This window comes from Typha angustifolia, chromosome 10, assembly GCF_048772165.1.
Source record: "Typha angustifolia cultivar Huaian chromosome 10, ASM4877216v1, whole genome shotgun sequence".
NCBI lineage: Eukaryota > Viridiplantae > Streptophyta > Magnoliopsida > Poales > Typhaceae > Typha > Typha angustifolia.
In genome coordinates, this window is record NC_133248.1 from 11,191,396 (window position 1) to 11,207,522 (window position 16,127).

Genomic DNA, 16,127 nt, shown 5'->3' on the forward strand with positions numbered 1-16,127 from the left:
TATTAAATATCTTTGATAAGTACAAAAATTCTGAGGCTTCCGAATAATAATTGACCACTATTATGTCTTCGGCTTAATTACTGAGGTTAGAAAATTCCGTAGAAGTAATCTGTAGAGGCTATCTGCCATGTATAATATCATCTCCAACAGTATAAACGATTTTTTTAAGAATGTCAAATATCGATTATAAGTGTTAAATATTTTATCTTACGCTGTACTACCGGTAGAACAAACAGGCCGGTGTCATCGTTTAATTAACATAGAAATCAACTTCTCAACTCTACTAAATTATGAGTATTTTTATTTGTATCTACATGTTATACCCACTTGCACACCACGAAATCAATCGTTGGGAAGCAAGATGAATGAATCCTTACATCACGAGCCAAATCCATGTGCTATATATATATCCAACAATATAAACTCTTGCGTTAGTAGCAACTAGAAACCTAATTATAAATACGAGTAGAAGCTTTATTAGTTTAAAGTTTCAAGAAAGATATAACTTCTCATCCAAGTTGCAGGCTGCTTACAGAGGAGCATCCATCAATCAATCCTGGCTTCTTCATTCTATTTGTTATCTCTTATATTCGTAATTGTTCATGGGCTTTGCTCTCGCCCAGTGGCCTCCGATGGCAATACGGACGATAAGACGATGGCGAGGTGGTACAAGGAATGGATGATTAAATATGGTCGAGCGTACTTGAACGATGAGGAGAAGCTGCACCGTTTTGAGATATTTAAGAACAACGCAAAGTACATAGAAGCGTCAAATAATATATCAGGGAGGAGCTACACCCTCGGTTTAAACCAATTTGCCGACCTGACAAAAGAGGAGTTCAAGGCCACTTACCTTAAACTCGTGCGGCCAAACATAACGGAGTCGCCATTGCCGTTCAAATACTCGAGCTCTTCGGTACCGCCTCCGAGCAGTATTGATTGGAGAGTTAAAGGTGCAGTCACTCAAATTAAGAGCCAAGGGGTATGCGGTAAGTGAATTTAATCTGGGACTTTGTTTGAAGCTCAATTAATCTTAGGATTGATGCAATTTAATGGAACGCAGGGTCTTGTTGGGCCTTCTCCGCGGTAGCCGCAATAGAAGGGATATTCCAAATAAAGAATGGAACTCTGCTGTCTTTATCCGAACAGGAGCTAATCGACTGCGTCACCGAGGCGCAAGGATGCGATGGTGGGCACTTCGGCCATGCCTTTGAATTTGTCATCGAGAATGGAGGCATTACAACCGAGAATAATTACCCGTACATGGGGTTTCGAGGCGTTTGCCGGAGTAGCAGGCTAAAGGATCACGCAGCAAACATATCAAGCTACGACCCAGTGCCGAGAAACGACGAAGCATCGCTGACGCAGGCCGTCGCAAACCAGCCGGTGTCGGTCGGCATCGACGCGAGGAATCTCCAGTTCTACAGCAGTGGCATCTACGATGGCCCTTGCGGGACGAACATGGACCACGCGGTCACCATTGTGGGTTACGGGCGGGACTATTGGATAGTGAAGAACTCATGGGGGATCTCATGGGGAGAAGAAGGATACATACTGATGCAGAAGGGCGTCGTGGATCCTCGTGGGATTTGTGGCATAGCAATGGACCCATATCACCCAAGCATCGCTGATCCGGAGAAGAAGCCCAACCGTGGCTCTTCCACAACAACTACTACTTATCACATAGCTCTTTGGATCGCAATGCAAGTGTTTGCTCTGTTATAGAGCAATTCCTATGTAATATATCAATTGATCACCGTGGGGAGTTGACTTTTGAAGCTAGTGTCGGAGTGTTTGAGGAATTTAAGAGTTCGTCAACTATACTGTGTGTATATGTAGCGAAGAATCTTAATTTGCAATTACTACGAATGTGAGTTGTGTTTACGACGTAATTTAAGATCTTAGACAAAACTTTGTTTATTAGACCTATTGTATTTCTATAAAATCGCATGGGTTTACTTTAAGTTAGTAGGTTTTTAAATAGAAATCTTTACAATTGCATCGAAAAGAATAGTAATAGTGAGATTAATGCACATAGCAAGGTAATTAATTTTATATCTTCTTTACATATTAAATCTTTATTTTGTTGGCAGCACACTGTAGTAAAAACCATAGCAACAGGTTTGAAGAGCTTGAAAATCTTGAACAAAAGCAAAATGCCATGCCCAATAGGGTTAGAGCCTTTTGAAAAACTAAAGGCACGAAATGCATAAACTTGTATAGTAATACCACGTAACAGATTAAATAGAAAATAATAGACAATAAAATAAAATAAAAAAGCTACCAGGATGATAATCACAACAATAGCGGCCACAAAGAGGCATATAGCAACTTTTGTTTCATCATCTTTTTTTCAAGAAAATAATTATAAATGACTTAGATAATTTTTGCTCTTTTAATAAAAAAAAATTTAGCTCCACCACTAGTGATAAATTATATAGACTATTTAAAGAATGAGTAAGCAGAGGAGGAAAACAACAGGCAAATTTATCTTGAATCAAAAGTGAATAACACCCAAAAATTTATCGTGACAAATTCAAAGTTTGAAAATGTTCGATATATTGAATTTGAATATTTCAGTTTTCGAAGATGAAGTTGAGTTTAGACCTTATGAATTTGGTCTAGGTTTTAAATCGAATAATCATCGTTATATTTTGAAAATTTAAGTTACAAATTTAATAAGTCATTTACGTGCTTGGATAGTTTGTTACGACCTTCTAATTCGTTTTAAAACACATTTAAACATAGACAATTAAATGTGACCCAGCCCGTATATACGTACTTGGACCTAATCTTGCCTCATTTACTTCCTCTCCATCCATATACGTATTCCGTGTTACTTCTTTTGTACTTGATTACTTCTTATCTCCGAACGTTCTACAGCAATACAGCATAGAATGCAGTCCCTTGCTTTAAACGTTAATTATTTTTATTAACTATTCGTCCATTGATCTAAAACTTGACACCATTACTACTCATAGATTTTTACGTACTCCTTCAAAATAATTCCTTTATGCTTCCCTGGATCCCATTAAGGTGCTGTTTTCTAAGGTCTAATGTGTAAAATTTTGTAATCAACTCATAGAGAACAGGTCCTATATATTTTTTTTAAAAAAAACTACGTAGAGAGCAAACTGAGATTTGGATTAGAAGACATTATTACTTTAGACATGCAAGCATAATTACGTAATTGCAATCTCAACTGCGACCCAGCTGCATCAAAGACTAATAGCAGGTCTATTGCAATTAAGTACAATTTAAACAGACCACGGATTAATCTTTTTAGACTTGGCACTCGTACAAATCCAGTGTAGAGTTCTCATTCTCAAACTCTATATAAACCCATCCAATTTCACAACCTCCAGATCACCAACAAAACATCTTCCAGTCTTAATTAATTAGTTCTCTCCCAGAGAAGAAGAATCCATAATTAATGGCTTGTTCGTTCCATTTCTTAGCTCTTCTCCTACTTGTTTGCGCATCGTTCGCAAGTCAAGTAGCCTCCGACACCTCCGACGATGCCATGAAAGTGAAGCATGAGCAATGGATGGCAGAATATAAGCGAGTCTACGTGAATGCGGAGGAGAAGCGGCTTCGATTTGAAGTGTTTAAGAGAAATGTGAAGTACATAGAAAGTTCAAACAATAAACCGACGCAAAGCTACAAGCTCAACGTAAACCAGTTTGCCGATCTCACCAACGAGGAGTTCATGGCGACTCACGGCGGACTTAAAATGACGACAAATACTACAACATCAACGACGCCATTTATGTACGAGAATTTGAAGTGGCCTCGTTGGGTAGATTGGAGGCAAAGGGGTGCAGTGACTGACGTTAAGAACCAAGGAAATTGTGGTACGTAAGCATGCAAATAATTTAATTGAGATGATCTACAGTGATTTCTTTAGCTAGTTAATTATATCTTGACCTCCTTGATTATAGCTTTGTATCACTATTTAAATGTATCATTAATCCCTCATTTATTAATATTTTGTTAGGAAATTCTGATAAAAATAATCTTACAAATTTAACCAAGTTAATACATGCATGGACAAAAATGTCTCCTTCTTCCTTTCATATCTTTCCCACAAAGATACAGATTAAGAAAACCATGCATCCACTGATATCTGCTTCCATATGTAACTCATGCTAATGCGATCCAAATTCTTCTTCTTCTTTTTTAAATGCATAGGTTCTTGTTGGGCATTCTCTGCGGTAGCAGCAATTGAAGGAATACATAAAATCAAGAGGGGCCCCCTGATAAGTTTATCAGAGCAGGAGCTAGTGGATTGTGATTTCCTTGACTATGGATGTAATGGTGGGTGGATGAACAACGCGTTCAACTTTCTCATGCAAAACGGAGGCATCGATACTGGATCAGACTATCCTTATCAAGGATATCAAGGCACTTGCGACATCAGGAAGTTATTTAATCGCGTTGTACGCATTCGAGGTTATAAGAATGTGCCTAAGAACAATGAAGTGGCGTTAATGAAGGCCGTCTCACGGCAACCAGTTTCAGTTGCAATCGATGCTAGTAGTTATGATTTCCAATTCTACCACTCCGGCGTCTTTACAGGCTATTGTGGGACTAGTCTGAATCATGGTGTTACAGTTGTTGGTTATAACAAAAACAGGGGTTCTAATTACTGGATAGTGAAGAACTCCTGGGGCACAGGATGGGGCGAGAATGGATATATACGGATGCAGAAGGACATACGGAAGCCAGAAGGATTATGTGGTATTGCTAAGGCTGCTTCTTTTCCCACCGTGTGAGGCAAAACAAGAAAGAAGTATGCCTACTTTTCTTGTATCTCACACCTTGTGTGCCGTCCTTTCGTTTTGTTTTCTAATTTTCAAGTGTGGTTTGTTGGAAAATGTACTGCTTAAGATGTGGTCTGGCGAGTTGATCGAGAGCCAGGAGAAATAAATGGTGTGAGGATGCATGGAAGATCGAGTGGCGAAATGTTACTATGTGTGAAATGGTTTGAAATAAAAACTTATATATTTATGAACATGAAGGTATATCATTTTTTGTTTTTGTTTCAATAACATAATGTCCTCCTCCATTTAGTTAGCCCTAAATTGAGAACAGAAGAAGAAGATGGTGGTTACAAAGAAATTAGCCAACAGATCCTTTTACTTTACAAATTTGATTCTCATATTGTATAAGAGTTGCTGGGTTTAAAACGCAACCATAATTGAGACACTATTATGCTCCCACTTTTCTTTTGAAGAGAAACAACACTATATAGGAGGGAGAATTTAAATGTAGTGACACGATTACAGACTTACTAATTGGATTTGCTTAGTAAGCTTACTTTGAGGCCCAACCAAGTCATTAGAAGACAATTTTAATTTCATACATAGGGATGATGATTCAGCCCAAGGCTAACTTGCCCAAGAAACTCGAATATTTTGACTTATTATTTTATAAATATTTATTATTTAACCCTTATAATTTTATTTTCAACATCTCAAAAGTATTTTGAATTACTTTTAACCTGATAGAGTTGATGAAACAGTGAATATTTCGTTACTTTAAAGTTAAAGAAACTAAAATATCTTTCATTTTGACCTTAAATCTAATTTCTATTTTATTTTTAACTTAACCTTAAAAAACTTCCCCAAGGGTATTAAGATTATTTTTACATCTATAATTAATTTAATTTATTTATATAATAAATTTTATTAAAAAAATGAATTTATGATATTTTTAGATATAAAAGGTAAAATACAAAATCGGATGATAAATATCTATGCGATAGAGTGCAAATGATAATAAAATAAAATATTTTGTATTTCTAATAAATCTACTAATACTTTAATTTTTTAAAAACATCTTTCTTCTCTCCTTTTATACATGTATAATTTCAACTCAATCAAACCTAACCGGCCATATGGGTTGAACCTAGGATAAGGAGATTGTCAGGCCGGGCTGATCGACTTAAGCATTTGTTCGTAGCCCAACCAACTAATTAGCTTGGTTGGTCGAAGTTTGGGCAAGGATAAAATATTATAACCTATTATTATCTACTAGGCCGTGAGATATTGGACTCGAGCTAAATATAACAAACATATTAATAAATAATATCATAGTGTAATTGGCCAAATGTAATGAGCCTCCTACGAATATATTTTAATTATTTTTTATAAACATAATTATATAGTGACATCTAATAAACCAAATATATATTATAGGACTAAAAACCATATATAGTAATAGGCATGCATAATGGATCGGGGGTTGAGCGGGTGTCGGGTGTCGTGAGCCAAAACTCAGGAGAGCATAATGAGACGGGTTGGGCAAGCAAAAGCCTAGCTCGTTAAATTCAAGTCGGGCTCAAATTTGGCTTGAGTCGAACTTAGCTTAATTAAAATGGGTCATCAAGTGACACAAGTTATTATAATTTATATGTGTTTTTAAGGTTATAAATGAGATTTTTCATGCTATAAACTGATTCTCTTGTGTAATAAATAAATAAATTATCATATCATAAATGAATTATTATGTCATATATGATTAATAGATAGAGTCATAAAAGGGTTAAATGGGTTGATGTACTAAACATGAATACGACAGTTTAATAATTGGATTAGACAAGTTGAACCGTTTTTTATTCGAACTCAATTAAACTAAACCTAAATCCATTTAAAAATTGGGTTACATGTCGAATTACTGGATAAGGTCAATATTTGCCACCCCTAATTTTGAGTACCCATGGACTTAAGGGATGAGTCGTCCAATCACCTCGATCAGTTACAACCTTCATAAGAGTGGCGGGTTTAGAGAAATCCACGCCTTCCCATTGCCCAGAAACTTGATTCAAATCGGCCCGGCCCAGTAGAAGCTCTGGAGCTGACCCATAATGTTCCGACTACCCAACTGCCTGGCACGATTGACCAGCCTGAACACCGGACCTAACTTAAATTCACTTATATATATATTTCTTGTCTTTTATATTTCCGTTCCATTTTCCTTCTTTTTTATTTATTTTCCTTTTATTTATGTTTTTTTCTTCCAAACCGTATGTACAGCCGTATGCCAAAGAATTGTGTACTTCTATGTTATCCAACTTATTTGACAATTAGTAACTCTTCTTCTTAATTACCAAGATTAGACGACTTCCAAGGTCTGGTTGTGAAACTCTGTTATCAATTACTTAGAGAAAAGGTCCTATATATTTTTCAAAAACTATGTGTGTGTGTGTATATATATATATATATATTGACAAAATAAAATATGCAATATATTAATTATACATCAATCGATTATAAAACTTGACACCATACTACTAATAGATTTTTCTAAACTCCTTGAAAATGATTTCTATATGCTTCCTTGGATACCATATGGTGTTGTTTTCTAATACTTTGTAATCAACTACCTAGAGATTAGATCCTATATAATCCTATATATATATATATATACAGAAGAAATTTGGACGGCCATGATTGATCTAGCAAGAAAGAGCATTTGTATATTTGCCGGCTTACTTGCCATCTTCGAATATATAAACGAGATGGACTTGATCGTAAGGGTAAGTAATACAGGGATTTATTTGGAGTCGGATTCGAAGACATTAATACATTATACGTACAAGCATAACTACGTAATCGCAATCTCAACTGCAAGCCAGCTGCATCAAAGACTATTAGAATTGAAGGTGTATTGCAATAAAATAATAATCAAGTTTACAGGTGTATTACACTCTGAAAATACAACGATAACTTGTTCTGGAAGATTAATAACCCGCTGAAATCCATTGCAGTAGTCTCACTATAAACTTCTATATAAACCCATTCAATCTTACAAATCACATATCACCAACGTAAACATCTTCTTGTCTTAACTAGTGCTAGCTCTAGCTCTCTCAAAGAAAAGAGAATCGAGAATTAATTCCATGGCTTCTTTGTTCCATTTCTTAGCTATTTTCCTACTTATTTGCGCTTCATTCGCAAGCCAAGTAGTCTCTGACACCCCCGACGATGCCATGAAAGCAAAGCACGAGCAATGGATGGCAGAATATAAGCGAGTCTACGTGAATGCTGAGGAGAAGGAGCGTCGATTTGAAGTGTTTAAGAGAAATTTGAAGTACATAGAAACTTCAAATAATAAACCAAGGCAGAGCTACACTCTCTCTGTAAACCAGTTCGCCGATCTCACCAACGAGGAGTTCATGGCGACTCACGGCGGGCTTAAGATCACAAATACTACAACACCATCGACGCCATTTATGCACGAGAATTTGACGTGGCCTCGTTGGGTGGATTGGAGGCAAAGGGGTGCAGTAACTGAGGTTAAGAACCAAGGAAATTGTGGTAATTAAGCAAATATTGATCTCTCTAGCTAACAATATTGTGCATTTGTAGTACTATATATATATAGTCAACCTTATTCGACTTTATCAAGAATTGGTTATGATGGTTAGCATATCAATTATTTTCTTGTAACATGAAATAGTTAGAAGAAGAGTACACTAATAATCTTTGTTATATCACTCACTCACAGTATAAAATAGCCCTGCTGCCAAACTATACACTTAAATGTAATTGCCTATCTTTATATTTGATCTTTTTTTTTGCCTATCTTTATATCGATACAAATTAAAAGAATCATGCATCAACTGATACTTGCTTATATACAATGCAGGATCATGTTGGGCATTCTCTGCGGTAGCAGCAATTGAAGGAATATTTAAAATTAAGAGGGGTCGCCTGATAAGTCTATCAGAGCAAGAACTAGTGGACTGTGATTTCCTTGATTATGGATGTAATGGTGGGTGGCCGGACAATGCATTCAACTTTGTCATGCTAAACAGAGGCATCGATACTGAATCAGATTATACTTACCAAGGATATCAAGGCACTTGCAACATCAGGAAGTTATTTAATCGTGTCGCATATATCAGAGGTTATCGAGGTGTGCCCCAAAATAATGAAAGGGCACTAATGATAGCTGTTGCAAGGCAACCAGTATCAGTCGCGATCGATGCTAGTGGTTATGACTTCCAATTCTACCGCTCCGGTGTGTTTAAAGGCTACTGCGGGACTAGCCTGAACCATGCCGTTACAGTTGTTGGTTATGGCATTAACAAGAGGAGAACTAAGTATTGGATAGTGAAGAACTCATGGGGCACAGGATGGGGCAACAATGGATACATACTGATGAAGAAGGATATAGGTGCACCAGAAGGATTATGTGGAATTGCTATGGCCGCTTCTTTTCCTACCCTGTGAGAGAAAAAGAAACATATGGCAACTTTTCCCATATCTCACACCTCGTACGTCTGCCTCCGTTTCTTTCTTTTTCCTTTGTCAAATGTGTTTGTTTACTAATTGTATTGCATAAGATGTAATCTGGCGAGTTGAGAGCCGGGAGAAATAAATGGTGTGAGGGTGGAAGAGTTGGGAAATGTAATGTGTCTGAAATGGTTTGAAAATATTAATATCTTTATGAATATGATGGTGTATCATTTTATTTTATTTTCATGGATAAGAAACTTGATATTGCAGTGATATAATTCCCACTCTCATTTAGTTAGCCGTAAATTGAGGAAAAGAAAAATGGTTACAAGAAATTACCCAACAAATCAGTCACTGTGTGTGTACTTAAACAAAAACAAAATTAAAAGATATGCCAGTTGCCACATATATGAATATTTTTAGCCACTAACTTAAATTTCTTTATAGTAAATAAGCATACAATAACTCATTCCATGTATCTGGAACACCAGGTAGGCACCAATGGATGCAATCTCCATAAAGAATGGGCTCAGACTTCTGCTTGCTAGTCAACAGTTTACCTCTACGTTCAGTGTAAATAGAAGTGTGCCCATCTTTACGGAACTCCGATAGTTGCGTTATGTTCAGGAGAGTAACATTAACTTGCATCTTTAGTATTGTTTCTTTAACAATATCCATCATCTCGTGACTGGATCCTGCTCCCCAGAATGGTCCTTGGATTGGGTACGACTCATTGAAGCAGTTTCCTTTGCTTCCATATCTCCATTCCGAGCTCCTTCATAGAATATATATTGCCACTTAGAGTATGTAAATGTAGGGTGAACAGTGAATACTGAGAATTATGAGAGATTATACATAATATATATATATATATATATATATATATATTACCATAGATGAGTTGGGGATAAGCTCATAAAGAAGGCCTTTTGCTTATGAGGATTCACAGTGGAGTCGATCCACTGAGCCCATGCACGAAGAGCCAACCTATATGCCGTAGGAACATCGTACTCTTGAATGCCAACTGATCCAATTCTGCTTTGAATTAAGTTCGATAAGTTATTCGAATAGTATATAATATCTATATAGCTAGAGAGACGACAAAGAGGCACTACTAACGTTGCATTAATGCGAGGCTTATTCATCCACCAAATATAACTATCGAACACCATGACATCAACTCCCTCCCAGTTATGGCTGTGTTTTGCGATGGAATCCAACCTGACCATCCTCTTCTGCACCCTATGTTTCGTTGCATGATCTGCATTTGACTCCACGAGAAACGGAGCCCAGTAGAACTCTATCGATGCATTGAATTCCTAATCATAACAAGTATATATGCGAAGTTAAAATTTAAAATAATAATAATAATAATTTGAAGCCTGAGAGGAAAATGTCGGGTTTTATTTTAAAAGTTTCCTTCATGATTTTGTACCTCTGCTACAAAGATTTTTCTTGGAGGGTCTTTGTGCAAGAACTTTTTGTTATCCGCAACACCAGATTGGATGAGGCACACCATTGACTCCCACTGGGTCCTCTGGATTGAATCCCCAATGAACATTAGCCTTTTGTTCCTTAGAATCGTAAGCAACTTCACTGCATCAAATCTTAACAAAATAAAAGTAATTAATGATAAACTTACCTAGAAGTCTAGAATAGCATTACAATTAAATGTAGTCGAACTACCTCGGTAGCTCACAGGAATTGGGTTTCCACCTCCACTTCTGATAGAGAGAATCTGGGCGTCCATTTCTCCTACAAGTTACTTGCCTGGTCAAGTAAGGGCAACTGTCTTCAGTGTAAAGAGGGCGAGGATTATTCTTATCCAACACCCAATTCCCCTCACATAAGTTGCAACCATGAACAGAATCATTGGTGAATTCTTCAAAAGTTTCTCTTGTGGAAGATGAGATTGGTAGAAATAGTCTATAAAGGACATGACACCAGCTGCAGGATGTCTCTATGGCTATTCTTGTGACCCCTATCACAATAAGAGAAGCCAAAATGAAGGGGAAGAGAGTAAGTAGATGGCGATCAATGGCCGATGGCTTCATTGGAGATCAGGAAGAAGGAATTCTATAAAACTGGTAGCTTTCTTTAATTGCTTTCAGTGGTTGTGTACGGTGGTATGGATGCTTGCATTTGAAGTGTCTAGCTAACAAGCACTGATGCAATTGCAACCACCCTGTGACTTTTATTAGTTGTTGGAGTATCTAACTTTTGAACCAAGGAAGAGATATACAATTATGCCAAATTAAATTGTTGGAAGGTTGCATCCATATGAAAGGACATAAATTTCCTTGCGGATGATAGTTGGAGGCTTGGAATATATAAGTTGGTTAAAGCTTACTATCATAGCTCAACGGTTGAATCCTATAATCTTATAACAATGATCATAAATTTAATTCCCTTATTGATGTTGTTTCTGGATCGGGCTCTGATATTGGGCCATGGCATTGGGGCTTGATTCAACTGATAGGATCCTCTGCAGCCCGGGCTGCAGAAATTTCTAGCAGAAATGGTGATTTGCAATCCGTGGTTTTGGAGTATCCAGTGACTGGCTGCCAAGTATTAGGATCTTTTTTTTATTATTATTATTTCTCCCACTAAATTATGTTGCTTATTACTGTTTGCACGGTTAAGTATTTTACTTTACCCCCTAAATTTCTAAATAATATACCAAAAGACATTAAATTCCTTGGCACGCTTATATACTTGCCGCTTATTCAGGTTTTCTACTTCCTATTCGGTCTGGAGAGAATCCATACCATATCTTTCCAGATTCCAAGTATTTCTGCTACAATTATTCCGAGACCAAATGACTTGGATTCTCTCCAGATTTATACGGTAAGCTTCATTGCCTAATATTTTTACTACATCAAAATTTTCTACTTTTTCTACCTTCTTTCTATACCCTGTTTCTCCAGATTTATACGGTAAGAATTCGCCTCTCTTCTCCACCGTTCCTCCCTCTGTTTCTCATCACCATGAGATCCAAGAGCACTAGAACTTTAGCTTATCTTCTTCTCTTCACTCTGATTAATTTTTCAGAGGCCATCTCCGAGTCTGACCCGTTTCATGGGATTTGGGTCTACGACGAGACATATCCACTCTACGACTCGGCCAAATGCCCATATCTTGACCCAGAATTCGATTGCCTTAAGTACGGTAGATCCGATAAACTCTTTCTCAAGTATAGATGGAAGCCTGACGCATTTGAATTACCAAGGTTGGCTGTTAATTATCGCCTAATCTTTGTTTTATATCTAGTTTGGTATCACTAATCCGGATTAGTGAATAGATTTGACGGTGTGAAGTTCCTCAAGAGATGGAAGGGGAAGAGGATTATGTTTGTAGGTGACTCGTTGAGCCTGAACCAGCATGACTCATTGCTTTGCCTGCTTCATTCCGCCGTGCCCGATTCAAAGATAAGCTCATCGCAGACCGAGGAAGTCTCCAGAATCACCAAATTTGAGGTTAAATGTGTCGTATAAAATAAAAAATTTCTAATTTTTATTCTTAGAAATAAACCAAGTTTAGATTATTGATTAATTAAGATATTGCAGGAGTACAACGTGACTATAATGTACTACCTCTCGTATTACCTAGTGGACATCGTTCGCAAGCCAATTGGGCGTGTGCTCAAACTCGATTCAATCCAAGGTGGGCACGTATGGACTCGATCCGATGTGCTCGTATTCAACTCATGGAATTGGTGGCTTCGCGACGGACCATCCCAACCGTGAGTACTCTCCGCTAAGAGTTTGCAAAAGGTTTCATTAATTTTTCTTAATTAACTAATCGAATTGGTGTGGAAATTATAGATGGGATTACATACAATACGGCAATACGACACTTAAAGACATGGATCGTACGGTGGCTTTCACAAAAGGATTGCAAACTTGGGCCAAATGGGTTGATGCAAGTGTTAATTCAACCACCAAAATTTTCTACCAAGGAATTTCCCCCAACCATTACAAGTAAGTCCCCTCATTAATGGTAACTTAAACTATTGGATTTTTTTTTGCATATATTTTCCTCTGAAGTCTCTTAAAGATATAAATATTTTTAATCGAAAAATGAATGCATGTAAGTAGGAATAAAAGTATTTACTTGCTAAATTATTTTATCTTGCAATTTATAGTTTTATCTTTTCATATATATATATTTTTTTGTAATTTCTTTTAATGGTGCAGTGGACAAGAATGGGGTGGGACAAGTGAAGAGAGTTGTTTAGGGCAAACAAAACCATTGAACACATCAATATACCCTGCAGACCCACCTCCACAGCTAGCCATTGTGAAGGATGTAATAAGAAAGATATCAAAGCCAGTGTATTTACTTGATATAACCTTACTCTCTCAACTAAGAATAGATGCTCATCCTTCAAAGTACAGCGGAATCGGCTACCAGAATGACTGCACGCATTGGTGCATTGCTGGATTACCTGACACCTGGAACACTCTGTTCTACTCTGCATTAGTACAGTGACACTGATGAAAAGAAGAGTTATTGGACATTACATGGTGTAATAATCTTCTTTCACTTTTTTCACCCATGTACTGTTAGATTCAAAGTAATTTAACTCGCAAACTGAAACTAGGACATGAGCGAGGGGCTCGTGTAGGGACCTTTGAGAAGATTAATTGCAATAGAATGGTAGGCTGCTTCAGTTAAGTGTATGCCATCCCAGTCCACAAAAGAGGAAGGATTTGAGCAAACGTTTGAGCCATTGTGGCCACACATGGCACTGGGATTGAAATTATAAGGGCCTCCACCACCGCAACATGCTGTTAGAGCACCATGGGTGAATCCTGGATACAAATTAGAAGTAAACATTTGCTAAGTGAATTAGTCTAATGGTCCATTATACTAAATAAGGCTTTATTACATTTTAATTTCAGCAGCTATCATTTAAATTTATAAGGTACAGTCATTAATAAAAGTAGTGTGATAAATGCACGGTGGTTGATAGAGATGAAGTCATGCACTATGACATGATGCGTGGTGATTTTCTTTTTCTTTTTCTTTTGCTTTTCCTTTTTCTTTTTCTTTTCCTTTTTCTTTTTCTTCTAAGAGTTAAAGTTTCTCGTGAGTCCATTGAAGAGTGGTGAAATCTAATCATGGATATATGATTTACCCAGCTCTTTACTGACTAGAATTAGCGAATGAATTCAAAGAGGAAAAAATAAAAAGCTTACCGAAGTGTTTTGGAGCATGCACAAATGGAATTGCAGCTCCATAGAAATCAGCATAAATTATCCTTGTTCTTGGGTACTTCCTCTGAAGCCTTCTTAGTCCCTGGCGAAGGACTGAATTGTGGAACTTTGCAAAATTATTGAGCCTCTTTAGGCATCCATTTCGTCGATCGTAATCCTTTTTATTACTACTACTGAAGGCGGTGAGGTACGCCGGCGAGCAACCTACTGGTAGATTTCCCGGCACCATCAGATGCATAGCACCATTATTGATCAATCTCTGGATAAATGAGGAGAGCATGTACAAGTGAGTAATGGAAATTTGCAATTATAGTTGACGACATTGTGATATATGCATACTTCAGTGGAATTGACAATGGCTTCAACTACTTTTGGAACGTGGGACTTCATTTCCTCTAAGGTCTTGCCCACAAAGAAACCATAGTTGTAGTCATTTCCTCCGATCTCTCCAACTAGAAATAAAGACTTACTGAAGTAGCGACTGCAATCTACATGGACTAAAGTTAGGAGAAATTTGATCATGCAAAAGAGACTTTCCATATAGGGGTTATAAGATAACCTTGAGTTGAGTTGCAAAGAGAAGGCTTCAACTCCTCAAACCACCCTAGTTGGGTGCTCAAGCTCAGATTACTCCAAAGAAATCTCGCTACCCCAATCTCTTGGAAGAAGTCAGAATCTAATGCCGTCGCCCCTGCGACAGCAAAATTTGCACCTTGGCGAAAGCTTTCTCCATGAGCTAAGTATGGTGGTAGCATTGGGAGCCCAAATGCCTCAGCTGCATGGAAAGAATACAGCTTATTAATAACAAAACTGCTTGAGATTTATAAGGTGGAGTAGAACAATGTACAATTTAGTCTTACCAATGAAGTCTATGATCAAGCGTCCATCAGAACAACGACCAGTTGGGTGACCAAAATAGGTCATGCCGTATGGGAAACGAGCAATGGAAGAGAAGGAGATGGACCCAATTGAGAGTAGGTTACCTGTATCTGCTAAAGAATCTCCAAAGCTAAATATTGAGGTGTAGTTTTGGAGAGTAGATTGGCAAAGGTGCAAGGAGGAGAAGACTAAGAAGATGAGAGCGGAGAGCTTCATTGGAGTAGTTTGAGAAAGCAGAGAGAACAAATGCTAAGGGGTAAACAGGTCTCTTTATCAACAACTAAGCCCTCTTTTTCCTTCACTCTTCTTTACATTTTACTCTCCCCAACTGTCAGTAATTAATGTTTTCTGTGCAAGTATGATGTTGTTAGGTGCCAATAAATACAAGCTTGCAATCTTTGGTGACTGTTGGCAAACAATAACTGAAAATTTCTCATTGGGTTTTTTTTTTATTGAAGGGTATGCAGAGGAGTGTTTTATTCATCAAAGATAATTTAAAGCTAATGCAACTGTGGATCAGTCTAGTTCATATATAATAAACTCAGAAAGGCAATTTAGATAAATTATAAGCACCCGTGTTGTTGCTGGCTAAATTTCCTCCTTGGACTTTTATAATCTTCAACAATACAAAGTGATATAGGAACTTAATTTTTAGAAAATGACTATGGAGGTCAGAGATTTGGTTTAAGCTGCTATAGAAATATCTCCACAATAAGATTTATTACACCTCTACAGGGAAATATTTAATTATCATTAACTCTAATGAACTGCCAAATGCTCCAAC

At 37.2% G+C, this 16,127-nt stretch overlaps 6 protein-coding genes across 6 annotated transcripts; 4 read left to right on the forward strand and 2 right to left on the reverse strand.

Moving 5' to 3' along the window:
* Positions 1-623: 623 nt before the first annotated feature.
* Positions 624-1,785, forward strand: LOC140769144 (fruit bromelain-like). The gene is made up of 2 exons (XM_073109733.1): positions 624-989; positions 1,064-1,785. Exons 1-2 carry the CDS (start codon positions 656-658, stop codon positions 1,723-1,725), a joined length of 996 nt encoding a protein of 331 aa, XP_072965834.1. The 5' UTR covers positions 624-655; the 3' UTR covers positions 1,726-1,785.
* Positions 1,786-3,433: 1,648 nt separating this feature from the next.
* Positions 3,434-4,775, forward strand: LOC140769273 (senescence-specific cysteine protease SAG12-like). Its single transcript, XM_073109936.1, has 2 exons — positions 3,434-3,854; positions 4,192-4,775. Exons 1-2 carry the CDS (start codon positions 3,434-3,436, stop codon positions 4,773-4,775), a joined length of 1,005 nt encoding a protein of 334 aa, XP_072966037.1.
* A 3,128-nt stretch (positions 4,776-7,903) lies between these two features.
* LOC140769274 (fruit bromelain-like) lies at positions 7,904-9,239 on the forward strand. The gene is made up of 2 exons (XM_073109938.1): positions 7,904-8,321; positions 8,653-9,239. The coding sequence occupies exons 1-2, from the start codon at positions 7,904-7,906 to the stop codon at positions 9,237-9,239; spliced, it is 1,005 nt and encodes a 334-aa protein (XP_072966039.1).
* Positions 9,240-9,551: 312 nt separating this feature from the next.
* Positions 9,552-11,323, reverse strand: LOC140768992 (protein trichome birefringence-like 31). The gene is made up of 5 exons (XM_073109491.1): positions 10,932-11,323; positions 10,681-10,852; positions 10,365-10,564; positions 10,137-10,280; positions 9,552-10,020 (listed from the first exon to the last, which is right to left on the reverse strand). The coding sequence occupies exons 1-5, from the start codon at positions 11,297-11,299 to the stop codon at positions 9,687-9,689; spliced, it is 1,218 nt and encodes a 405-aa protein (XP_072965592.1). The 5' UTR covers positions 11,300-11,323; the 3' UTR covers positions 9,552-9,686.
* Positions 11,324-12,232: 909 nt separating this feature from the next.
* Positions 12,233-13,736, forward strand: LOC140769275 (protein trichome birefringence-like 38). Its single transcript, XM_073109939.1, has 5 exons — positions 12,233-12,474; positions 12,547-12,721; positions 12,812-12,987; positions 13,070-13,225; positions 13,442-13,736. Exons 1-5 carry the CDS (start codon positions 12,233-12,235, stop codon positions 13,734-13,736), a joined length of 1,044 nt encoding a protein of 347 aa, XP_072966040.1.
* On the reverse strand, positions 13,709-15,624 carry LOC140768842 (GDSL esterase/lipase At5g45910-like). The gene is made up of 5 exons (XM_073109275.1): positions 15,325-15,624; positions 15,024-15,239; positions 14,804-14,952; positions 14,447-14,723; positions 13,709-14,059 (listed from the first exon to the last, which is right to left on the reverse strand). Exons 1-5 carry the CDS (start codon positions 15,557-15,559, stop codon positions 13,845-13,847), a joined length of 1,092 nt encoding a protein of 363 aa, XP_072965376.1. The 5' UTR covers positions 15,560-15,624; the 3' UTR covers positions 13,709-13,844.
* Positions 15,625-16,127: the final 503 nt, after the last annotated feature.